The 25,722-nt window shown below is 48.9% G+C and overlaps 1 protein-coding gene across 3 annotated transcripts in view; it reads left to right on the forward strand.

The window, feature by feature from the left end:
- Positions 1 to 671: 671 nt before the first annotated feature.
- Positions 672 to 25,722, forward strand: part of HEG1 (heart development protein with EGF like domains 1) — a 55,364-nt gene continuing 30,313 nt past the window's right edge. For 2 of the 3 annotated variants that reach the window (XM_051786662.1, XM_051786663.1), the window contains exons 1-8: positions 674 to 1,113; positions 19,907 to 20,185; positions 21,183 to 21,413; positions 21,783 to 22,067; positions 22,684 to 22,872; positions 23,372 to 23,674; positions 24,112 to 24,402; positions 24,915 to 25,247. In XM_051786662.1, coding sequence (XP_051642622.1) covers positions 933 to 1,113; positions 19,907 to 20,185; positions 21,183 to 21,413; positions 21,783 to 22,067; positions 22,684 to 22,872; positions 23,372 to 23,674; positions 24,112 to 24,402; positions 24,915 to 25,247 — 2,092 coding nt within the window. In that variant the 5' untranslated portion in view covers positions 674 to 932. Of the gene's footprint in view, positions 1,114 to 19,906; positions 20,186 to 21,182; positions 21,414 to 21,782; positions 22,068 to 22,683; positions 22,873 to 23,371; positions 23,675 to 24,111; positions 24,403 to 24,914; positions 25,248 to 25,722 lie in introns of all 3 variants that reach the window. The other variant, XM_051786664.1, reaches the window with a different exon arrangement.

Raw genomic sequence — 25,722 nt, forward strand, 5'->3', positions numbered from 1 at the left:
CAAAGCCCAACCCACTGCTCCGTGGCGTGCTCTCTCGCAGAACCAGGAGCATGAAATTATGAAGGGGAATTTCAGAACAATGAAGGGAAATCCTTTGCCTGCCGTACAGCCTGGCCTGGGAAATTCACCAACTTCTTGCAGTCTCAAATGCTACCGAGACATTTCAAAGGGAGCGGGTCAGCTTCATAAACAAGAAAGGGGCTGAAGTTATTTGGCAAGGACTTGATTTCGATGGGAATTAAGTTTGGGGCTATCGAGCGCGGGAGCGGGGGGGTGACCGGCCGTGTCCCGCCGGTGCCGCTGCGCGGGTGCGGGACCTGCGCGCTGCCCGCACCTACGCGCGGTACCGGTGTCGCTGCGGCACCTCCTCGGGGGCTGGGGGCGGTGGGCAGGGGGGTCCTGCTCTCCCGGCGCGGCTGGGGGATGCAGCAGGAGAAACAAAGTAAAAGTAAAAAGAAGCATAATTTTAAACACTATTATTGTTGTTATTATTATTATTATTATTATTGTTACTGATGCTGCAGGCAGCCGGGCGAGGGAACGGGCGGCCCGACGGCTGCGCGGGGCGGGAGGGGGCGGCCGCTGGGGGCCGGGCCGGGCTGGGGTGGGGGGGGCCGTGGGGAGCCGGGCCATGCCGAGCCGAGCCGAGCCGCGGCTGGGTGATGTCAGGCTCGAGGAGGAGCCTCCGCCGCCTGCCCTTTTACTTTCGGGCGCCGGCACTTGGCCGCAGGCTGCTGCCGCTGCCGGCCGGGCCCCCCCCCCTCGCCCCCTCCGCCATGGGCACCCCGCACTTCTAAGGCGCCGCCCCGGGGGGGGGCAGCGGGAATTCATTAAAAATCGCTATTTACGTGGTTATTCATTGCTCCGCTTCGGGTATGTGAACAACCACCCCCCTGCCCCCCCCGCCTCCCCTTCCATCCACCCCCAGCGCCATGCCGGCAGCCTGCACCCTGCTGCTGCTGCTGGGCTTGGGGCTGGTCCCGGTCCCACCAGCCGGGTCGCTGCCCCTCGCTTCCCCACGGCGTCTTCCTCCTCCTCCTCCTCCTCCTCCGTCCCGAAACCGTCTCGGCCGCCCTTGCTCGCCTCCCGCCGCGGGACAAGCCGACAGCCCGGGTGAGTGCCCCGCGATGGGGATGGGGATAGGGACGGGATTTCATCCCGGCAGCAGTCGCGGTGCGGCGGAGAGTGCGTGGGGTCCCACACCGTGCGGGTCTCTCGTGGCGCGGGACCCCGTGCACCCTCTGCCGCACCGCGACTGCTGAGCATCCCGCATCACCCAGAGCTGATTCAGCTGCGAAACGTAACACCAGCAGCACCCCACCACTCCCCATACTCCTTTCCCTTTTTAATCTTGCCCAGCTCATCGTGCTACAGTCAACTGCTTCAGTGGGTGAAGGTTTGGGATGGGAGTTGTGGGTGGGAAAGTGTAAACACGTTGTAGCTGCGTGGACTGACTAGGAAGGTGAGTGGTGGAAACTTCACAGAGGAACTTGAGAAAGGTTTTGGGGCATACCAGGATACTGGCAACACTCTCGACCCACCAAAATGCTGACCAGGTAGGAAATTGGTGGTTCTTGTCGGTGGCCTTCAGAGTCTGGCTTGCCTCCTGCTTGTCTCCAGACATGCCCTCATCTCACCTTAGGTGCTGACCCACATCCAGGTGTGGGGACAGATGCTATTAGGTCTCTATAAATACCCTCTCTTTCTATGTCTCCTAGAGACTGTCAGATTAGTCATGTATAAAGTCACATTTTTCTTTGCGTGCTACATCTACAGTGTAGTTATCAGGAACAGTGATTAGTTTCATGCTTTGCAAATTGTGCTGAATTTGGTTTCAGTACAGGACAAACCATATTTTTCCCAGAACAAACTGGGCTCATTTCAAGTGTCACTGAGTAAACTGGCTCACTGAAAAGGACACATAGCTCTAAGGGTGACTAATTCTCAATGAGTTTGGAAAGTGCTGGGCATCTGCAGGTATGACATATTGTCATAATTTGACATATTATACCACCTGCAGACAATATGTCAAATTAGTCCTACACAGGTTTTAAGTAGGTTTTAGGATTGATCGCCTGCCTGGGCTGGACTGTCAAATTTCATCTTTTAATTATCGTGTTTTGGTACTTGGGGTTAAGTTTACTTGCATGGGGCTGTACAATTTCAGGAAATGTGACAAATCTACATTTATAACATTTTAGTTTTCTTCACAAACCTAAGGCGTGCCTTTGTTGGATGTATCCACACTAGACAAAATGTACAGTTGAGGATCTCAGCTGGAACGTACCCTGCAGTGGATGAGAAAGCTCTTAACTAGCTGTGTTTGTGTGAGAGCATCTTGGTGACTAGGATATTGCCTCAAAATGAAGGAGATTTGGGTCTGTTCCCAGCACAGCCACTTCTTTGTGCTACTCCAACTATCGGTTTGCCCTCCAAACTGGGAGAGAATAATGCTGTCTTACCTGCTACCAATGTTGTGAAAATAAACTCTGCAACTTGCCAGCAAAGTGCTCACCAATTATTCGATGAGAGCTGCACAAACTCCTCGGTGGACAGAAAAAAATATTTAATTTCATCTCAGCTTTCGATCTGGCATCTTTTCCTGTGACCTTGATGACTCCTGAGAGTCAGCGGAGGAATGCATTTCCTTTGTTAAGAGTCTGAAAAGCTCAACTATCTGTCCACATGCTGGAAAATCCATTTGTCAGGCTACCAGTGTCTGGCTGCCTGGCTCAGTGGTGGAGGCTTTGCTCCGTGCAGCTAGTGCTCAGCAGCTACAGGTGCTCGTGAATTATGTCAACCCCATCCAGAAGGAACGGGGGATGCATCATGAAGGAGTGATAAATAGCCCAGCAGTAGCTCTCTCCCCAGCAAACGGCATCATGAATTACGCTGGGTCCTGACAGCTGCGATTCACTTGCTGTTAGCTCCAGCTCTATGCCTGTCAGTCAAAGGAATTGTTTGGTGTTATGGGGGCAGGCTGGGGAAATCTCCTGAATCACTCTCAGGTTGAGTTCCAGGTGCTTGAGAAATCCCTGTTTGTCTCACCACTGCTCCTGCCCCTCGGAGACATTTTCCGCCTTTGAAAACACTTGCTTGAAGTGGGGGGAGCATTTCTTGTGAACCCATCACCCCAACACTATGTGGAAATGAAGATTACATCTCCCTTTGAGACAGTCTGAGACTGGGAGGCAAAAGCCCTTTCTCAGGCAGGGCTTAGCGAGCAGATGGTGAGGCAGTGGGTGTAGAAATGGGGCTTTTGAGTCTCTCACAAAGCATGAGGCAAGGGAGCAGGGCTGCCCTCAGAGCCTCACTGCCTTCCTGGCCAGCCTGTGCCTCAGTCTGCATCTGCCGCCCTCCCTGTTGGGCAGAGAGATGAGGACAGATGGCTTTTGCCTGTGTTTAAAATACAGTCTGAACCCAGGGAAAGGAACACAGGAAAAAAAAAAAAAGATGAAGTAGGAAGCAAGAAACCTGGTGGTAGTAAAGTTAAAATATTGTCAAAGCCCTGCATGAAATCCCTGCCGGCAACTACTTCACATGGGTGCCAATGAAATGAAAGGGCACTGTCTGCTGCCAGCCTTGGGCAGGTGAGGGTTTGGTTACAATCTCTGTCCTCCTGCAGGTCTCTGTATTCCAGGCTTCCCATCTGTGAAGTGGTAATAATTCCAGCAACACCACAAGGGCACCAGAGGTGGGACTGAGCCCTGAAAAAGTCCCTATGGCTGGGGTCACCCCCTTTTTCTTCAGTGTCCCTTTTCCTGTTATTTCTGACCCACATGGGTGCCCTGCCACTGTGTCCAGCACAGCATGTGGCTGCTGGCAATGGGCTTGCCCTGAGAAGCTGATATGCTTTTCTGCCATCTGTGTCTGTCCTTCTGTCCATTCTCCCTCTCTCCCATGCCAACTGTCACTTTTCTTTGCAGCTCCCCTGTCACTTTTCTTTGCAGCCCCAGAAATAAGGTGTGAAATCACCTGAGAATGAACCATCTTTACTTGCAGCAGAGATTTAGGCTGGCTGCTGGAAGAAACTTTCCAGCCCTCCTAGAGGGGATGAACAATCTGTATTTATTTATGTCTTCTTTAACTTTCTTCTGAAACTTTCTGCGTGAGGAAGAAGCAAATTTAGGCATGAGGGACGAAGATGCTGAGGATGCTTGTTTGCAGAAAAGTGTGTTGCCTCCAAACCTTCCTCACATTTTGCAGTATGTATTTTGTGGCTCCTGGGGGGCAGAAGCCTGGCTCTGCCTGCGGTCACACTGATGCAGAGGAGTATAAGACACTGCTGTCTAGCTTTGATGCAATTTCAGGTGACTGTGGTGCAGGAATGATGCTTCCTACCCCTGAGGTGCAGGGACAAGGAGGGATCACCCCCCACGCCTCCGCATCACTATTAAAAGGCTGCAGGGTTTTCCTGCCTTGGGCATCTTCACTGCTCCTCTATGAGCTGTAAGTGTATTTGGTTGGTATGCTGTGAACACGAAGTCCCTGGGGTTGTATGGATTTAGCTCTGCTCCTTTGGGGTACATAATTAAAAGCAAAAAAGAAATGAGAAGAAAAAAATGTATTTCAGAAAAGGAGGGAGATTAGAGATCATCTTTTCTGCCCGTTTCCCATCCCAAGCCCCAGAAGGTAGCAAGGGTTGTGCACTGACCAGCTGGGTTCACATCAATCTGTGGAACCACTTTGCGCAATATTTAAGTGCTAAATGAATATGGTCTGAGAGATAATTGTGTAACCTGGCTGTCAGGGAGCACACAGTGATGCGTATTGATTTACACCTCGCTGCGCAGTGAACGTGCGTGCTAAGCTGTGAGCAGGGCACAGTGGGTAAGGGGAGAGCTGCTGTAGCTAAAGAGGTATTGGGCTCTCCACGAAGTTTAATTTCCCAGTACCAAACCACCAGCACCAGCCTGTGCCTGTTCAGCAGGTGTTTGCAGTGTGTGCTGCTCCAGAAGCTGTCATCACTTTGAAGGGATAATTTAACTTGCTTTAAGTTTTCCTTGTGGCCAGGAGGACGAGGGATATGGGCAGTTTCTGCCGTGTCTGCAGGGGCTGATGCCAGCTTTGCTGGTGCAGGGGTGCCTTCCTCAGCAAATATTCTTTTCAGTATGAAAAGTCGCAGATACTGAGGAGTTTAGGGGAACATGGGGTTTCTGGGACAACTTGTTTCCTTTATCTGCTCTTACAGACACCAGTTTTTGGGCTGGCAGTCAGAAACTCGCTGTGATTGAACTCCCAAGCTGTTCTATGTGCTTCATCCTCCTTTCTCCCTATCCTGCTCATCTGCAGGGGACATGTCACAGCTGGTGAGGCTGATGGCTCCATCACCATCTCATCTCTCAGAGGTGGCAGAGGATTATGCTTATTTAGCAGAGGGCTGTTGGTCTTGGTTGTTGTAGTGCAAAACAAGCGGATGCTGCTGAGACTGGGACTGTGCAACCAAAATGTAAAACGTAAAACATGAAACTTGGTAGCATCAGCCTAGTTGTGATAGTTTTAGTGAAGCTAATAAAACAACCCCAACAGAATAAAGAACTATGTCAATTAACAAGCTAATCAAGGCAGTAAAATCTCTCAGAATAGTGACAGTTTCAGTGCTGTGGTGTAGAGATTAAGACACCACCAACGTCTGTGTTTCCCAGAGACTCTTCTGGAGTCTCTGCTGGAAAGACCTACTGGCTGGCACTGTGTGTTCCCCATTGATGAGCACTATGTACCATTTCCAAAACCAGTATAGTGGCAGGGCTCAGCTGTGGCTCAGCCTGCTGCCTTTTTGCAGCACAGAAATGCTGTCTTTCTGCCTCTGTCTGAGCCTTGCCCAGCCCAGCTGCCCCTGACATGCACAGGGTTCTCCAGGCAGGGCTGCAACCTGTGAAATACCTCCAGAGAAAATAGAGCTGGATGGATCATAGATAGCCAGTGTAAACCCTCTGGATTCTGGCTTTCCTTTCCCAAGTAGTTTCAAGAGAGTTTCTATGGTGTGGGAGGTGAGGAGGGTCTGAGGGGGTCAGGTTGTCTCTGGGCAGACAAATAGCACTGCTTAAATCTGGGCTGATCCACTCAGATACGCACAGAGCTCTTCTGGAAAGAGTCATGGCCAGATCCTGGCACCTGTTCTGGTATCTTTCTGCTGTTGAAATGGTACAGGGAAACTTTGGGGCAGTTGACCAGCCAGTGTGTCAGAGGGTGCTCCAAGCAAATTAAAGGTTGGTTATTCAAAATATTTCCCTGACAATGTTCAATACAAAATCCATAGTCTGTAGCTTGTGAGCAAGCTTGTCACGAGGCCTGAATACCCCAACCACAGGCCTTGTTATTTACATTCAATTGAAGATGTAGGTCATACAATAGGTTTTTTTCTCTTTCCTGAATGGCTGAGCACAGAAGGCAGAATCCAATTTTCAGTGGCAACAGACCTGATTACAAATTCAAATTTTTATTTCTCTGAGCAGTTTTGTGATATTTGCATTGTAATTTGCTGTTTCTGTAAATATGAGAGGTTCATTTGCTGGGATATTCATCTAGAGGAGATGCAAGAGAGCTACAAGCACAGGCATTGTGAAAGAATGAAATCTGTGGGTGCCTATAAGGAGAAAATGGTTTTGTCACATCTGACAACCCTTCCCTCTCACCGTTTTCTGCATACATACAGCTGATTTGTGTTTGTGCACCCATCACCATATATTTTTTAATGCCCAGGTGTTATATATATAACATCCTGCTGCTTCAGCAAGGGGCACAGTTCATGCAGAGTCCGCGTTCATCCTTTCAGGCTGAAATCATTTGCATCAGAGGACAAGGAGAGAACTTTCCCACCCAAAAGGGAAATGATGTTGCATTACTGAGCGACCAGCCCAAGTAATAATATAATCTTAGAAAAATGCAGTTCCCTTGAGTAAAGGAAGCTCTGTAAACTTCAGCTTCTCCAGGCTGTTAGCATAGCTGTTGCCTGTGCTATAGTAACGCTGCTGTCAGACCCAGTCTACTGAAGTGCTCTGGAGAGAACAGGGGGAAAAGGGAATAAGAACCAGTTCCTGCTTAAAATGAGCGCCTCTTGTAGGATCTGAATACTGTGAGGTTTAAAATACAGATTTTGGGATCTTAGGTCACATCCCTCCTTTGCTGTTAATTTGTTTTTTTATCTCAGCTGTGTGCTGGATAGGGTGATGGCCACCCATGGTCCTGAAGAGCTTGGAGAAGGGGCAGGCAGAGCCAAGGTGAACAGAGGAGGGTAAAAGGATGCAAGGTTTCCAATCACTGGCAACAAAAGCCTGGTTGTATAAAACCAGGGGAGAAAGAGGCTCAATTTTGGAGTTGTCAGTGTTTGGGCAAACCCATGGAAGAGAGAGACATTTGAGAAATTTACTCTGTGAACAGTACCTGTGGTTTGTTCTCTTCTGCTTGCCACCAGGGTGGGTGGTGTTAGTGTGTACCATGGTTTATTTTCGACTCTATGGGTGCTAAGTGTGTGTGGGTCCCATGGCCAGGACGTTCACTGAGCCCTTGGTCTGGGTGCAGCAGCTCCCCAAGTCGGACACTCACTAGAGTCTTCTCTAGTAGAGTGTTTGTCTTCACAAAACCTGTAGGAACTTGCTGTCTTGGAAGTTTCTGCCTTCCAGGTTAATTTGTTTCATTGTAGGAGGACAAACAGAACTGTCTCAGGAGCTTCATCTCTTCAGAAACCAGTATGAAACGCATGAGGTATAAAAGTATAATTTAAAGAGTGCCTGAAATGCAAAAAGAGGGTGTAATATCCTATAAGCTGCTTCTGCTCCCATGCTGCTGCCCCCTGTCCCTCTGTGGCTTTGGATGGAGCAGTTTCCCATTGCCTGTCCTCTGTGCAGGCAGGGCAGTTGAGGAGGATTATATCTGCTTTTGCATCTGCTGTGCCCTTGACTTGGAGTCATTTGATAAATAGTTTTGCAGTTGGTTACTTAAGCATCTCCCAAGCTGCAGTCAGCATCTCAGCTGTGGGCGAGGGAGCATTGCTGCCAAAAGTCAGGATCTGTGTCAAGAGCCTCCTAAGATTTGGCTGTCTTTCCTTAAAACCCCAACTCCTGGAGTTGTCATTACAGGAGAATCACTTAGAGGGGTAGAAAAAGACCTTCTGGCTGTTGAGGTGGTAGATAAAAATGCCTTGGAAACATTAGCTGCAGTTCCAAGAGTCACACAAGAAGCCCAGGTTGGGTGTATTTAAAAAATACCACTAGCTCAAAGCTGATCTCCAGAGGCTTTTGAGTCCAGACAGAAGAACTGTTTCAGACACCCCTGCCTGCATGGCTCTGTCCATGCATCTGCAGGAGGAGTGTGACCCTCTCCATTGTCTTGCTTCCCTAGGAGAAGAGAGGGTATGCAGAGACAGGCAGGGTAACACAGCAGGAACACTGGGTGCAAACCCAGTTGCTTTCTGTCCAGCAGTCCAAATACCCTGTGCAAGCACCTTGACTTTGGTAGATTGACTCTCTGCTGGGAGAAGCAAGCTCCATCTGCCTTTTCACTCTTTACAGGAACATGAAGCTAGGACAACCTTTAGAATTGCTTTCACAGCATCCTGACTGTGGTCAGGCCAGTTTAAGCTGTTTGAGGGTGACCGTGTCACTCACAAGGGGACCAAATGCTGCAGGTCCTTTCCTTTACCCTCCTGTGTGAGCACCCCATCTTGGACTGCCAGTTTGGTGCTTGGAAAAAGTCCTCTGGAAATGCCATGACCTTTGCAGTTCTTTTGCCAAGGCAAACACGAAGATGTTTGAGGGACCTTTTACACAGTGGTCTGATGGTAATGAGGACCTCGCAGCTGAAGTTTGGGAGGAAACACCCTTTTCTTTTTAACTCTGAGCTAATTTAGCTCTGAGATGAAATCATGAGGAACAGAGTGAGGAGGAATTTTAAGTGGTCTGATAGAAAGGCATGCATACTGTGCACAAAGGGTTAACTCAGCAGGGTTAGCTGTTGTCCCAGGGGTGCAGCCCAGGCTGGGTTTCCCAGAGGACATCATGTTGCACACACACATTTAGGGCGTTTTTCTCAGCATTTTTCAGCAAGCTGTGATGGCAGAGGTTTTAAAGGCTGTTACAGGATCAGCCTGACCTCTTTCCTCTATAACCAGGCAGACATCATTGTCATTTCTGCTACCAGAACCACCCTTAGATTCCCGCAAGGATCTCCAGACCATGAGAGAAACCCTGTGCAGGCATTTTGGACTGATGAGCAGGGTTCTTTGGTTGCTGGTAGCAAAGGAGGCCTCTTTTTTTCTTGAAGAGCATGCTAAAAGGCACTTCTGCATCTGGAGTGACAAGAGGAATTTAGATCTATAGAGCACAATTATTCACGTCACTGCTTGTTAGGATGCTGGCGTTAACACCCTTCCTCTTGTGGAAAATCTCTTAAGCCCCGAGGACCGATGTGAAACGTCACGCTCTGGTGAACTTTGCTGAAGCAGGGATGAATCACACTAAGTTGAAGATTTGGCTTTAATATATTATCTGAAAGATACCTTCTGTGATAGCCTAGCAGGAGGGTACTGCTGCACACCCACCCAGGGCATCAGGATCTATTTTAGGGGGAGGAGAACAGTTTTTGGAGTATGTGTAAGTTGGGGGGTGGAAGTTGGGATTTGGATATTTGATGGGTTTTTCATTTGACCTTGGTTCTGAGTGCTCTATAAAAGCAAAAGGCAGGTCTGGAAGCGATCTCAAGACATCTCCCAAGGGATCTTGAGATGTCTCCCCTTGCAGGATCACCCCAGAAGATATTTATCTAACACGTTTTTAAAAATGAGAAGAGTTTCACAGCATCTCTGAATAACTGTCCTCTTACAGTTGTGCCATTATAGGTAAGAAAACACTTTCTTATCAGGGAAACTGTAGCAGCTGATAGTTAAACTTTCTGCAAAGAAATATCCCAGACAAATGCTGGCTAGGTTTGACCCTGCATAACTTGTAAGATCTCACAAACTGACAAGGTAATTTAGCAATCTGGGGGGGAAACGCAAAAGATAACCCTGTCTATTGAACTAATTTCTATCCCTGTGATGGGAATGATTTCCAGGAGTGAAAGCATCCGCAAACCAACTGCACATGATTTGCTTTCCTTGTCAATTGGAATCAAGGACCCTGATTGTGGAGCATAATACTGCTCTTGTAATTCAGCCTTTATCTTCGTGCCGGAGCTGGGCATAATTGTATCTGTGTCTGAAGGGACAAGGAGAAGGGTTTTAGTAGCTGGTGCTCACAAAGGCATCTTTAGAAAGCTCCCTACCCCTGGTACAAGCTTGGTAGAGCTTAAATGAAAATACCCCTGAGTAGCTTTAGGCATTTGAACAGTCATCATTGTTTGATTCAGATTTGGTTACAGGGCTAACATCTAAATGTTAATTCTTTTTAGGACATTATCAGCTCTTTCAGCAAATGCAGAATGGGGCTGCAGTATTGGACTGGCAGCCAACCCTGCAGATAAAAGCCTTTTGAAAGGATGTTTCTTAGGAGGGAAACATAATCAGGGTAAGAATAATCAGAATAATCATAAAGATGGTCTTTTCTTAGGGACACGGAGCAAATATGATGCACGAAGAAAGCCAAATGAGCACCAGGAGGCTTCTGACCTTGGGAATGGGAGTAACAGCAATTTTGTGGTCTCTGAGAACAGTCCACACCATGCAGACAGATCCTCATGATCCTGTCCTGTAAATTGCTGGTAAAACTGGAGATCGTACGGTGCTGGGTAAACTGTGTCACGTGCTGGGTTAAGACTGAAGTTGATGGTCACCTGATGGCATGAACATGCCAGGACAGTTGATGTGAGGTGGCTCTACGCTGAGTAATCTGAGTTGGTGTGTGGGCAGATGGGTTTTGGGTACGGATTTCTGACTTCTTGCTCCTCTTTGCTTCCTTGCTCAGCACACTGTGCCCGTATGCATCAAGGTAGGATGTGACCTGACCCTGACTCCCTGTGAGTCCTCAGTGACAGCTTGGAGGGTGACAGACCAGTTCTGCCCTTCTCTGTCACCCACTTCACTGCTGGCCACACCTGAAAGAAGGTGTCTGTTTTTCAGCCTCCCCAAAACACGTGCAGAAAGGCACTGGAAATGGTAAATCCCTTCCCCCCTGGTTCTCAGAAAGGAAACATGTGACTGCAGAGGCACTGGGAGAGTGGTGCAGGGTAGCAGGAGTCTGCTCCAGCTGCCTCCAGGCATGCTGTTTCTCTGCATGTCAGTAATGACAGGTTGGTGAGTGCCAGTGGGGAAGGACCTGGCTCATCCCCTGGAAGAAGGAGGTCCGGCGCCATCCTGAGCACTGCCACCTCCGCTTCCGGCGTCAGATCGGTGTGGTGTCATCTAGGAAATGCGATTTAGATCATCATCCTTTTGCAGCAGATGGGGGAAGGGAGGTGGGGGCCCTTATCTCTTCTGGGGATTAATTTCTCTTTAAGCTGCTTTATTTTTTTGCCTATTTGCTCTTTTTCTCCATCCCTTCACAAGTCTCACTGTCCCTTGCTGGAAGAGTGGGAGCTATGGGAGCATCCGAGGTTCTCACTATCGTGATATCATGCCCTGCATCCCACCTTCAGCTGGGGGGTGAGAGCTGGGTGTAAGGCTTGGGCTTACTGCCAGTTTTCCCCTGGGATGGGATTACATTTTGCTAGTTTACATGGCGGGAGGAATCCAGCAAACCTTTTATCTGTGTGTCACCAAACTGCATCTACCACTTGTGATTCTCCTGCATCCAGGAGAGCTCTTCATCCCTCTCATCCCCACCACGTCCTTGAGAAGTTGCTCAGTTCCGAGGTTGGTCATCATCCCTGGTGTGACTGACAGTCAGCAAACCTCTTTGGCACGTGCTTAATGTTAAGCACAGGGAATAGTTCCCTAGGGAGCAATTCTTAAGTGCATTGCTGGAGTGAGGCTCTGGTCAAGACACCTGGACCAAAGCCCGCCTGCATCAGTGAGCAGCATGGCTCGGCTGGGAGACCAGGGATCCATGGCAGTCCCTGGCTGCTCCCAGTGTTGCCTCTCTTCATGGCAGCACCCCTTTTCCCACTTCTTCCTCCATCCTCCCAGTATTTATTGTCCCCTCCTGGCTGTGGGAAGCAGCTCCTGGGCTCAGACCACTTCGGAGCAGTGACCTATCATTTTGTTTCCAGAGTCTGACTTGAAAATACCGTCTTGTTTTCTCCTTGGTCTGCAAAGGGCTGAGCTCTTGGCCCCTGGGGCAGATGGCTCCTGCTGCATGTATGCTTCACACTCCCAGGCATCGCTTTTTTGATAGGCATTGAGCTTTTGTGCAGAAAAATCTGTGCTTCGGCCCATTGGTCTTATGGCTTTAAGTAAAATCCCAAATAATCACAAATACCAATAGTTTGGGGGTTTTTTCCCTTGAAAGATCTGTTTAAATCAAATACAAGTCACTGAGCTAATACTCGAGTAAATAAGCTACATGGAATGACTTTGGTTATCATGAGGTCAGACAGAATGAGCTAATGCTCCCTTCTGACCCTGAAATTAGACTTTTCAGAAAGCTAAATTTTATCCTGCAGCTTCTAAGTCTCTAGCACCTTTTCTTACAGAGGAGCTCGAACCCCAGGTCTGTGTGGTACTCTGCCCCTCGTGAAGCTGCTCCCCCTCTTATCACTGAAACACAACCAGGCTTGGAGGCAGGTTTCTTATACTGATATATGCATACAGTTTAAATGACTATGGGCAGCTGCCGGGGTGCATGAGAAAGTCATCCAATGGATTGTGATGCCTGGCTAACACGCAAAGGGCAATTAATCTCTCCATAGCAGCAGCAAATTGCCTCCCCTGGAAATATTGTCCCATGTGAGATTTTCACCAATTGCAAACTTTGCAGACAGATTCCAGGTTTCTGGAATTACTTGTGTGAGAGCTCTGGAGAAAGATCCATATTAGAAATGAAGTCTCGTGCTTGCAAAAGTGGACAGTGGCATGGTCCTGCTCCCTCCAGCCTCTCCAGCCTGTTTCTTTCCACTTAACCAGCACTGTACACACCACCATGGATTTTTCTTTTTTTTCCCCCCCCTCTCTTTTTTGCAGCCAGGATGTTTTTTCTTGCCTTTTTATTGTTCCAGTGACCTAGCAACTCCACTTTGGTGGAGCCCTGCCAGGAGACTTCCTCCCGAGCCGTCTGACAGTCTCCAGCAGCACTACCCTCGGATGGGAGCAGAAGTTAAAACGACACGGGGCTGGGTCCCTGTGTGGCTTTTGCTCTGGCTTCATGAGTGCTGGTGAGGGCACAACTGCCTTCCCGATGAGAAAAGCTTCCAGGGGACTTTAAAAACCCTGGAAAGCAGAGGGAGAAGCAATGCGTGGGTGATATTTTGTGTAACATTTCTGCAGGACATTACAGAAAAGCCTAGAGGGTTTTAGAAGTGAATTCGGTGGTGCTGGGATTTAGCATTTGGGATCCACGGTGCAGGCAGGGTAGTTGGAGACATTTCAGCATAGTAGGGCAGCGGAAAAGGGATTGGAGAGGAGGTGTGAGTGCTCTGAGAGCTGTGCAGTTTGGGAGATTTATTTTGGCTTAGTTTTACTGATGTTTACTAAAAACAGTGAGAAAGAAATCCCTTTGGTAGTGCTCCTGGGACCCGTCAGCTGGTTCTGCCTTCACCACTCCCAGGACTGCAGGGGCTTTTCCCACATTAACACCAGGAGGCAACCCTGGAGGGACACTTCTGAGGTAGAATATAAACAAGCTGTCAAGCAAGAAAATACAGCTATGTCAGGCTTTCTGCTCAAGAAAGACAGAAAGGAGGTCCCGAGGTGCTGGAGGCTCAGTCCCCTCTTCACTGAATGGACAGATGGATGGATGGATGGACGGACTGGGATTTTACTGGAACCTTGGCATGTTTATGTGGTTTTTAGAAGTATGGGTAGTCATGAGGCAGCTTATCGCTGTTGGAAGTGGGCTTGTATTCGAATATATTTTTCAAAGACTCAGTAATAAAACAGGACTTTGTTTTTCTTTTTTTTTAATTCAGTTGCTAAAAAGCCATTTAAAACCAAAAGTTAACGAAAAGAGGTTTAAGGAGTTGCTCTGAGCCCTGGGCTGGTGGTTTTCAGGCAGCACAGGTGGTGCCATGGATCCATGTGGTCCCAGGGATCTGTGGATTGAACCAAACTGTCCAAGAAAGATGAGTAAGAAGCTTAGGATTTCATGGACTTGAGCTGGTGATCCGGGAGCCTGCCGGTCCCCAGGGAAGTGTTTAGGACACCAAAACTAAGAGGATGTAAACCGCTTGATAAGCAGAACAATATCCTGTCCCTGCACTGTGCAGGTTTTATCCCCAGTTGTGGGCACTCCATATGCTTGCATCCCATGCTTTTGGAAAGAACCACAGATATCTGTGTACTCTTTATTTTGGAAAACCTGTTCCCCTGCTTCTGGGTACTGCTTGTAAGAGCTGTAATTGGATCCTTCTTTTTCCTGTGGCATCTCCAAACATTAGGCTCTGGGATAATGATAAAAAGTGTAGGAGGCAAAAATGGCCTTTGGCATCCTCCAATGTCCTGTATGGGAGGTGGTGTGGAAGTGCAGAGTGTTTTTGTCTCATAAAGCAGCAATGCAAGCAAAGTGCCATGGCCTGGTACTGGGAGGGGCTGAGGATGATGCCAGTGTCCCCACCCGCATGGGCACCCATTGCTGGTAGTGGCCAGGTAGGCAGGAACCACCTGGACCTTGGCACTCAGAGCTCCCAGGGGCTGCTGCTAGCATTAAGCCCCCATCACTTTTCTTGAGCTGACACATTAATGCTCGAGTCACCTTTGATGCCTGCATAAATCCTTCCTATTGTGGTTAAAATGATTTAAAGTCCTGTGAATTGCTGTCCTGCTTTGCTTGGAACCCAGTGGAGAGAGGGCAAGGAGCAGAAGGACCAGACCAGGGCACTGCCAGAGGAAGTGTCTATAGGGTACTTCATCCAAACCAATCCCCACAACAGGGTGAGTGGCTCTGTAAAGGCTTCTTCTTCTCCATACACCCTGTCTTGCCATCTTTCTTAATCCAGCTGGAATAATTCCTTTTCTTGATATCAAAAAAAAAAAAAAAAGGCAAAATAGGGCTGACCGCATGTGGCTAAAAACCTCTTGCATTTTTCCCGTGCTTAGTGCACACGAGGGACCTTCCCTGAGCAATATTATCAGTGTGTTTACGCTCAACTGACCCATCTCAAGTATGAATTTTTTTTTAAGCTCCATTTCAGCCCCCCCCCCCGTTCTCCCCCCAACTCGAACTGCTTCTTTCAGAGCAAGAACAAGGAAGGAAATTGAAAATCCCAAAGAGCCCTGGACGGTCCAGATTTAGGGCTTTAGCTTTTGTTCGCACAAACTCACTTGGCTCCTAACCGGCCTCCACCCATGATCCCGACATCCGCAGCAGCCGTTCAAAACAGAGCACAGAGCCCGGCCCCGGCAGGGACCGCAGCCACCCCTGCCACCCGCTGCGGGGCCAGAGCCCCGGCTCTGCTCCCCACTCCTTCTCCCTCCTAGCCTGCCTTTCTTCCTAACCTTTTCCTACAGCCCGCAAGGAGTTTTCCAAGTTGAGATTAGCTTTTTTTTTTTTTCCCCCTCTGCGAACCTCGGATGATGTTAAGATTATGCAACGTTAACAGATGTGGGCTTTGCAATTATAGCTGCCTGTCCTCGGGAGGAGCCTGCTTTAGCTTCACGCGCGCACAGCTCTGCATGGGATGCTCCCGGGGTGGCCCATTGCCCTGGCAAAACAGCCGCTGCATGGGCGGCCGTACCGGGAATGCTCCCCAGGGAATCGCCGCCCTCCCCAGGAGGGACTGCTCCGGAGTGAAGGGCTACTCTGGGCAGCCGATCTACTGCTCTTGGCTTTCCTTATGTGCAAAGTCGGATTAAATTTGTGTTCCCCAGGCAAGAAAGCATTTTTCTGCCCTTCGAGGAGAAAAAAATCCCATGTGCAGGAAAGAAGTGGGGCTGGGATAGCTTATGGTGTGCCTTGGCTGGCTGCAGTGCTGCTGCCAGGTACTGTCTGTGGGGATGCTGCTCCCGGGGTGTTAGCAGGATACATCCCTCCTCTCTCCCTGCCCTAAAATATCTGTGTGAGATCACAGTCATGGCAGAAGAATTTTGGTGTTGTGCTGACCCATGGCTGAGTCTTGAGCATCACCACGATGCTGCCCCGGTAGCAGCCACCTCTGGAACAGGGCAGTTCCCGTGCTGCATCAGGAATGGAGTCAAAAAATTGTTGGTCCAAAAGGGAATTTTCAGGAGTCTCACAAGGTAGATATCCAACTGGGCTGCCAGGGGCAAGCCCAAAGCCTCCAGAAATCAGCTGGAACTTGATCTGTTTGTCCTGGCTGAGCTATAACTCAGCTCGCAGCAAGCTGTGGACTTGTTATGCTTGCAAAGAAAAAGTAACTCCGAGCCTCGACCTGTCTGGTGAGCATCACTGCTAGTTTTAACTAGGAAGGAAAACACGGGTGCAGTGGGTGGCAGGAGGGTTTTGTGCTGGAAGTCAAATACTTGTCAATGGCTGTGGTCATGTGGAGTTAAACTGTGGAAAGCAGTTGGCAGCTTAGGATGTGACAAAATTGTTAGTGACAGATCAGCACCTGAGTTAAAGGGCCGCTCTGCTTAAAGCCTTTAATGCATCAGGGGAGGCCAGATGGTCTTGTGTGGATTTTTTTGGAAGAAGTTTGATCTAGTCTATCCGCTCCAGAGGAGGGTTGTCTTTGAAGTCTAATGTCTGCAGGCAAATCAAAAAAGAGATTGTGTTTGTCTTGCACTTCTGGCAGGCTTGATGGATGTGTGATCAGCTGAGATTTCATGTCTATTTTGTTGAACAACCTGATTTTTTGGGGTTTCGTTACTACATGCTGTGGGTTGGATTTTCCAGCATGACTCATGCTCTGCACCCAGTGAACTGGGGAGCTGAGCCCCTGCTGGCACGAAGTTTTCCTCTCTGCACCAGGACCTGGCATACCTTGCATGGCAGAGTTAAAAATGCCAGATGACTCTAAAAAGCCTGTGTAAATAATACCTTCTTATTCAGCCCCTCCACTCCCTGGCTGCACTAAAAGCCAGGTTTGCTGGCGCCCACGATAAGGGGAAGGGTTGTGCTTCAGTTTATTCCCAGCAGCTCTGCAGAGCCAAAAGAGGATAGAGAAAACTCTGAGGTGGATTTCCAGGGCAAACAACCACCAGACAAGAAACCAGCAGTGTTTTACTTTTGAACTAGTTGCATTCAGTCAAGGTTCGTAGCTGAAGGCACTGTTTACCAGCATTTCCAGGGTTACTTTTTAAGAAGGGGCAATGGAATGCCTGCTGTGGTGTCCTGCTATATATTTTAGCCTGCCTATCCAGAGCCCTTGTTGACAAATGACTTGGCAACCTGGGAAAGCAGATTTGCCTCTGTCTATACTCATCCCCTAAGGGTTTCTTTAAGCATCTGCTGCTTTGCCTTCTCTCTGTGCAGCAAAGCTGGCCCCTGAGGTTTTACAGTCAGTACGGGCTGCACAGCTGAAAGCTTTTAGTGAGAGGGGAATGGAGAGAAATTCAGTGTGCTGCCCTCCAGCACGCTCACAGTTTTCAGGGCTGCTATAAATGGACTTGTGGGCTACAATTACAGGCTGGGTATTGGCTTGCAGATGTACATAGCAAGTGTCCCCTGCCACTTTGCATCCCTTTGTCAAGATCGTGAGGACAAGAAGGTTGTTTCATGGGACAGGAGGTGGCTCACAGCGGGCTCTGGGTGGCAGCAGCTGTTTGGCGTGCTCAGCAAGGTGGGCATCACAACCAGTGCTAGGGCTGTCAGTAAAGGTACCCCAGTGGCTCTACTCCATTACAGCGCTTCTCTCCTTGGCCCTCTTGGTGCTCAGACTTCCAGGATGAAATACAGACTGTCCCACGTACACCTCTTTTTTTTGGTGAGTTCCCACTGGAGCTGTTGCAGACGGATAGAGGACAGCATTTCGAAAATTACCACTTCAGTCATGGCAGGTGCAGCAACTCCAAAGGAGACATACAAGACAAGGGAGAGGTGTCCCACCGGTGTTTCTCTGAGATACAATTTTTTTATAGAAAATACTCCGAGGCCAAAAACAGATGCAAAGCTTAGCCTTCAACATCAGAGCTTTTGGGCAGAGATGGTGCCTTTAGCTACTGCTTGTATATCATCCATAGCCCTGTTGATGCCATGCACATGACATGCAGGACAAGTCCCATAACCTGGTCTATCTCTGAACTGCAAAGTGGGGAGAGTTCTCCTCCCAAAACTGCAGCTTTCTTAGCCAGGCTCCCATTCTGCCTACTCAGTAAGAAAAGTGTGTGTTGGGCTACTTTAGCCCAGGGGCTGTGTTTTGGTTATAAGGAAGATGGACAAAATTGGGATCTTGTTGTTTCAGATTTGGACTTGCTTTGACTTATTGTGGGCTTTGGAGATCATCTGAGGCTGCAGTGCCAGCCAAGTCTCGGGGCTGTAAAGTAGATGGTGGCTGCTGGTTTTTGTGTGATTGATGTGCAGGGAAATCCTCACACAGCCCTAGGTGGTACCACAGGCTGGAAACCCCAATTCCTCCAGCAAATCTCACAGGAACCACTCAGAGCAGCTGTTACTAGTTGCTCAGCTCCAGGCTGGATGACAGACCCCAGGCTGAAGCTACAGCTACTACACCAAGTCCTGCTGCTGCTGACAGTCAGTGTCAATGACTGAGATGAGGAGTTGGCTATCGAGTAACGTCTTCAGTCCTTTCTTAGGACTTATTTGGGGAATATGTTTGTATTCCAGGGATGTACTTTGGAAGATCCCTTAAAGCATGTAATGCCTGTTGATGCCCCTGTGAGAAGTAATTTTTGGGTCCATGAGTTAGAGCTGATAGTAGAAATGCAGAAGAAACTTGTGCAGAGAGGGGAGGAGGTTGCTGCCGTTAGACATCACCATGGTGGGGAGCAACTGGAGGCAGAGGAAGAGCTAGCAAAGCTAAAGGGCAGTGGTGGCTTGGGAACCAACATTTATTCCATAAATGTGTTTCCTTCATTTTCTATTGAAAAAGGAAAATTACTATGAATGATGGGAGAGGTGGGGATTTGGAGCAGCCTTGTATCAGGAGCAAGAGAGCAGACTGAAACAAGGTTTATGCAGGGTGAGCAGGGGCTATGGCCATGTTTACTCACAGAAAATGGACATGTAGATGCACAAACTTCGTCTTGTTTCTCATATTCTGATAGACATTACTGTCAGATATGCCAAAATGTCCATCACCTTGGGGTGCTTCAGTGCCTGGATGGGCAGTATAATCCCCACCATACACTGATCTCTTCTGTCCCTGGTCCCTTGTGGTGTCTGGATGGGTTATGCCAACCCTCCTGACTCCCCTACATTTCTCAGCCAGCTTCCCACCAGCTCTCTGCAGGTGATGGAATTTGAGGTCAGGTGTGAAACAAACATCGACCAAGTGCTCATTGTGGAAAGAGCTGTGGAGCCCTCTCCTCTCCCATCTTACACTCAGGATGGGGCACATGGGCTGTGCTGGGCTCCAGCTGCCCATCAGCTCAGGAGACCTACATACTCTTCCCATGGACTCTACACTGTGCCTATCTCCATCAGTTATTTGTTTCAGACTTTTCTTTTGCCTCCTTTAAAGATTTATTTCTCCTAACACACGCACACACAAAAAGGTATGAGGGTGCTGAATTGAATTAATCTTGTGCACAAAGGTGGGTTTCGGCATTTGATCCCACAGACCAATCTAATTTCCACAGGTGTCAATCCAAAAATAAATGTCAGGTCTCTGCTTTGATGATGCAAATTTTTTCTGTCGTGTAAGTAATTGAGCTCAGAGCTTGGCCTTGGTGTTACTGCAGTGAGCCGAGCCTGCACATCCAGTGCTGATGGGATCTAAATTCTTTTCTTGTTTTTCCTTTTAGTCATTGAAAACAGCTATCAGGAGGGAAGAAGTTCAAACACAGGGATAAGGACTCCTGGTGCTCCGGTGGACAGTGTGGAGCTGGTGATGATGCTGGCTGGGAGCAGGGAATGGGCATCACTTCCTGCCAAACACGGAGCGGTGCCAGCGGGGAGCAAGGTCATGGGGCACATTGGTCCTCTGGCTGGCAATGGGGATGTCACCCCACCGGGAGCAGGACCCCCAGACAACCCATCTGCTGGGACAGCAACCCACCTGCCCACCCACAGCCATCCTCCTGGTGAGTTTTATTGATGGGAGGGTCCCGGTTTGCTGTGCCCAGCCCATGGACTGAGCATAGCCAGTGGGTTAGGAGGTGTTCCTGCCCCACGGCTACAAATGCAGACTTTTGGAAGAAATCCAATCTCAGGAAAGCTGATTTTTTTTTGTTTTGTTTAACATTACAACAAAGATGATTCTCAAGAGCTGCCACTGTTTTTCACTACCCAGCAGTACCCACAGAGTCCTGCCCATCCACAGAGCTCAGAGCAGAGACCCCTGGGCATTCCCACACCTCCTTCCCAGGAGGAGCTCAACCCCATCACAAACCCAACCCAGGTTATAAGAGCCCAAGTTAAGGATGCCTGACCAGCTCTGTCATGATTTGTAGCTGAGGTCTTCACATGGAAATCCTGCAAGTGAACACTTCCCTTTGGGCTTGTTCATAATCTTCAGCCATAAGTAAACCAATGTACTCTTCTGAGCACGCACTTAAATCAAAGCCTGTTTCCCACAGTAGCAGAATAAGTCTGTGCTGATCATCCTGTCCTCACCTCAGTTTTTTTTTTCTTAATGTCTCCGTCTGAAATACATGTCTGAGATGTGAGCATAGAGGTTTCCTTTAATTTTTTTAATTCCTTCTTTTTTTTTTTTTTTCTACTTAGAGACTAAAATGTGGAGCTGGCATGCCCAGGCTGCCAGCTGCTGGCTATCCTGGCATCAGCTCCTTACTGCTTTCTGCATTTTTAATGTCTTTAAAAAAAATAAAAAAGTGTTTCTTTTGCCATTCACAAATGAAGACAAAGTTTGAAATGCCATTAATTTTTGGTGGCAGAAACCCTCTGTTCCTGCCAATTCCTCTTGCAATTAAACTGTGCTCTGTTAAGCAGAGGGATGCAGCTGTGACCCTACCTATTGCAGGGTAGGGCTGGGTACCACTGCAGGTGATGCTGCTGCCACCCAGCCAAGACGAAATAACTTTCCAAGGGGAACATGACCCTCTCTGTGTTGCTTTACAGATGCTGGAAGCCATCACCATGCTGTAGGCAGCCAGGAGAGAGGCAAGAGGGCTCTGGATTTTCCCAACAGCCCTGCAGCTGCTGAAAGGACACCACCAGGCTTGGAAACCGTCAGCACTGATTCGGCTGAGGGGACAAAGGGTGGGCACCGTGGGGTCTGGAACATGTTGGGGTTTAACAACACAATGAGGACAGTGCTGCTCCCTTCATCTTCAGAATCTCATCACCCAGGTGAGCCATCCCAGTTCAGCCTGGGAACACTGAGCAAGTGTTCCAACACCTGGGAAAAAGGTGCTGTTGAGCAACTAGGCATTGGTTAAGCATCACAGAGCTTTGTGGATCCAGCTCTCCACTATTTGCTCAGGGCAGTTTTCTGACTTGCTTAATGCATGAGGGCAGAGAGAAGTACCCATATGGCTTCTCCTGGCATGGAAAAATATAAATTACTTGGTGCAGCTCCGAAACACAAAGTTGCTGTGAGCATAGTGCAGGCAAGGGCCTGTGGTCTGTGAGGCAGGTGGAGGGTAACAGCAGGGGATGCTGGGTGGGCAGCTAAGCCCATCTCTGGGCTCTCATTTGCTTTCCCCTGTTCTCTTGCAGGCACTGACAGCCCCTCTCGACTGGTGAGCAGCTGGGTGGGCACAGAACTGTCCAGCAGCTCCCCCGTGGACACTGCAGCCACTTCACCCAGCCCCTCCAGGAGCAGTGGGGGAACCAGCCTCGGCACTGCCCTCCGTGGCTCCCTGAGACAGCCCCAATCCTCCCCCCGAGCTTCAAGTACCCAGACTGGTGCAGACCAGGTCTTGCTACACCTCAGGGGTGTCACAGGGAACTCCACAAGCCCTTTGCTCACAGCATCGCCTGCCACTGACAGCGCTTTCAGAGGTGAGCTCTGCTGGCCCACAGCTTTGTTTTATAGATTTAAAAAGCCTTTTTATAGCTTTTGCTTTCTTGAAACAGAGAAGATGCTCTGTTTTGCATGTGCTCTGTTTTTTATTATTTGGATGGTTAGCTGAAATTCCCTGCTGAAAGCAGGAAAAAGCAGTGGAAAAAATAATTTGATCCAAACCCCCAGCATTTTCCACTTAAAAAAAGGTTCTTTGGACCTTATCACAGTGTTTTCTGCAGGGTGGGTGTCTGCAGCTGTGAAATATCTCCACTGGTCCAGTGCCAACTGCAGAGCCAGGGCAGCTCCCAGCCCCACCTGAGCTGTATCTCCCACCCGAGTGGTGCTGGAGTGGGACAGGAGGTTGGGAACCCACACTTATGGCCACACCGAGTGGGTTTGCCCTCAGCTAGACAGGGTGAGATGCCTGTGCTTAACAAATTGGCTTCCCCTCGCTTGCTCTGCAGCAGCTGACTTCTGGAGCTCTCAAAAACAGACTTTGCCCCGCTCCACGTGAACTTACTGAAGACCTGTGTTGCTGAGTCCTTATCCTGTGCCCGGGGCAAGCACATCTCTGGGGTTCTCACAGTGACATGTCCCTTCCCTCTGCCACAGCTGTTGGGAGCAGCACCAGGGCTGCAGAAAAGAAGAGATCTGGTATCCAAAGGACAGCACCTGGCTTCACAGCTCAGCCCCTGGCCTCTGTGCCCTCCTCAGTGGCCCTGGCACAGGGACATTTCCCTGGGCCTTCCACGGAGCACCAACTTGTCCCTTCTCTCCCAGCTTTGGAAAGCACTGCCACAGGTGAGCTCAGTTAGTCTACAGTTTGTTCTTTTACCCTCTTTTGTGCTTCCTTAAATATTTTTCCCTGTGTCCCATTAAGCCCTGGGATGTGTAGTGAACTGCAGGCTCATATGGCGATGTGGCTGCACTCAAGTTTCCTCCCTTTGCTGTTTGATGCAGTTTTCAAGCCACAAAAAAACCACTAAGAGAGCCTGGGCTGACTTCCACCAGTCTTAGAGCAGAGGTGGGATTTAAAGGCAAGTCTCTGCAGTCCTTTTCCCATGAGGTTTTCTGCTGTCTGAGACACCCTGCTCTCGTGAAGCCTGGCAGCAAGCCCTGAGTTTTGTGCAAGGCCTTCCTGCGGTGAGGGGATTAATGCCTTTCCAAAAGAGCACTTTGTCCAGATTGAAAACTTCCCATGCTTAATATCTGTATGTGTGCTGTAAGCATCTGGGAAGAAAATGGATCCATCTGTTTATAATTTCATATGTATAAATCCAGTTTTTTTATTGTACTGTAGCCGTTGGAAGCAGCTACCAGCCATCCAGCAACTCAGCCACGGAGAGGAGAGCTTCGGATTTCCCTGCCACCAGTACCTCCATTTCCACAACAGCCACCAAGGGTGGAGGGAGGACGTTAAGGTCTCTGCCAGCCAGCACTGGGCTGGTCAGTGTGGCAGAGATTTCCACCTCTGGCACTGAAATCATCAGCTCTTCAGCCCAGACCCCTGGGATGTCTATGGGTGCCCAGGACGGTGATGGCAGAGGTTTCACAGACCCCTTGCTCACAGGCTTGCCACCTGCTTCACAAAACACTTCCACAAGTGAGTTCTGATATAGCTGTATATCTCAGAACGTTATTTAAAGATTTATTATTAACAAAATACATCCTTTTTATTTTAAAGAAAGGAGGAATAATATTGTGTTTGGCACATTCTGTACATTTAAAAACATTTCACAGAAATGAAAGTATGGATAAATATTATTCCTGTTGGAAGGGGAGGATAGATTTTCCTTGAAAACTTTCAGTGAAATTTTGCTAGCAACAACTTCAGCAGTTCCTATTTAGAGACCATTTTTTCCCCATCTTAATGATTTCCCAGTATTAAATATTTCCGTATTGAACACATATGTTGTCTACATCTACTGATAGTAGATGAAAGGAGGTGAGGGGTAGTAGATGAAGTAGATAGGGATGAAAACTACCCAGGAGTTTTCATTTGTGTGTATGCAGTTTTGTGTTTCTTTTCTCCTTTTTCAGCCTTTAGCAGCAGTTACAAACCCAAGAGTGTCCCAGCTGCAGAAGAGGCGACGCTGCACTCAGGCACACGTGGTGCTGACGTGCCCAGCGTGGCAGTGGGGACTGCAAATGGCCACATAGCTGGGCTGACAAGAGGCTCTGCCACCAGCACCGGCCCCACAAGCTCTTTGGGGGTGACCTCCTCCTCCTTAGGGACTGGGACACATCGTCCCAACAGCTCACGGGAAGCTACTGATCTCCCAGCCCCTCCCGGGGATCCTTTGCTCACAAGCTCTGAAAGCACGTCCAGAGGTAAATCTGTCAGTCTGAAAGCTGTCTGCCTTGGGGCTGGATGAGACTTCACATCCCTGCTCTGTTTTTCTTTGGACACAGCCATTAGTCACTATTGGATACATGGATGTTTTTATTACTGTCTGCACAGGGCTGGCAGCGGGGTGGGTGGGAAGGGGGAGAGTGGATCTCAGCTTTTGGGTGAGAAAGTGAAAAACATCAGCGTTCTCATTGCTAATGAAACTCCTGTGCTGGGAAGAGCATCAGTTAGAAATACATGCACACACTTTTACCATGCCAGAGACACTTGCTGGGGATTTGCAGCTGTCGTCTCATGCTATGTCTGCCGTGCAGGCTGGTCTGTAGGACATGGGGTTTTGATTTTCATGGCTTTTAGTAAGGCACATGTGCTTGAACTTGAGAGATTCACCTCTTCTCAGAGCAACTCAATGAACAGTTTAGAAATGCAAACAGTCACTCAAATGTATATAGCTCTGTATGCATAAATCAAACCCTGGTTTATTGTATCTTAGGTGTCAGAAGCAGCCAACGACCAGTTAACAGCTCAATGGCAGAGAAAAACCTCCTCCTTTCCTCACCCACCAGCGATTCCATTTCAGCCACGGGCAGCAGCAGGGGTGGGAGGACCCCGAGGTCTGCCACGGGCAGCAGCCGGTGGGCAGCAGAAGTCTCCACGTCCAGCAGTGGCACATACAGGGCCTTGGGCACAATCCGATCCTTGTCCACATCTCCTGTGAGAGAGACCTACAGAGTTCACGGGTCCATGCAAATGACGGATTTCACCGAGCGGGTGGTAGACTCTTCCCTAACACACTCTCACTCTCCTTCGGAAGACCCTTCCCCAGGTGAGCTCACATTAGAAAGGAAATATCATTTTTCTTATAAGCCAAAGGAGGATTGTTACTGCAGCTTGCACTTGCCCGACTCTTTTCTGCTGTGCATAATATACTGTTTGGAAGGATGCAGTGTGATTTTGCGTCTGAAATATTTCAGCTCTTGCTTGACTAAAAATATGTGGTTTAAATTTTTTTACGGAAGGGACACATGTGTGGAAAGTTCCATCACGCCAAGAAAAATAATTAACGTTCAAATAGCAGTCCTTTTTTAATATCTCCAGTTGCTATCTCCGTGTTATAGGCAAGAGAACTAAGCAAGTGAGGATTAGATCATGTCCCTGCAGTCTTTGGGATCAGATTTCAGTTCCTACCTTCTGTCTTGCCTCTTGGACCGTGCTGCTTCCCAGAAATTGAACCAGCTCAACAAATTTAGGGCTGCTTTGAATGTGGTCTCTGAGGTCCTTCATGCTGCTTTTGGTCCTTC

Source organism: Manacus candei, unplaced genomic scaffold, assembly GCF_025592945.1.
Source record: "Manacus candei isolate 608988 ecotype Guabito, Panama unplaced genomic scaffold, ASM2559294v1 h1tg000023l, whole genome shotgun sequence".
NCBI classification, from domain to species: domain Eukaryota; kingdom Metazoa; phylum Chordata; class Aves; order Passeriformes; family Pipridae; genus Manacus; species Manacus candei.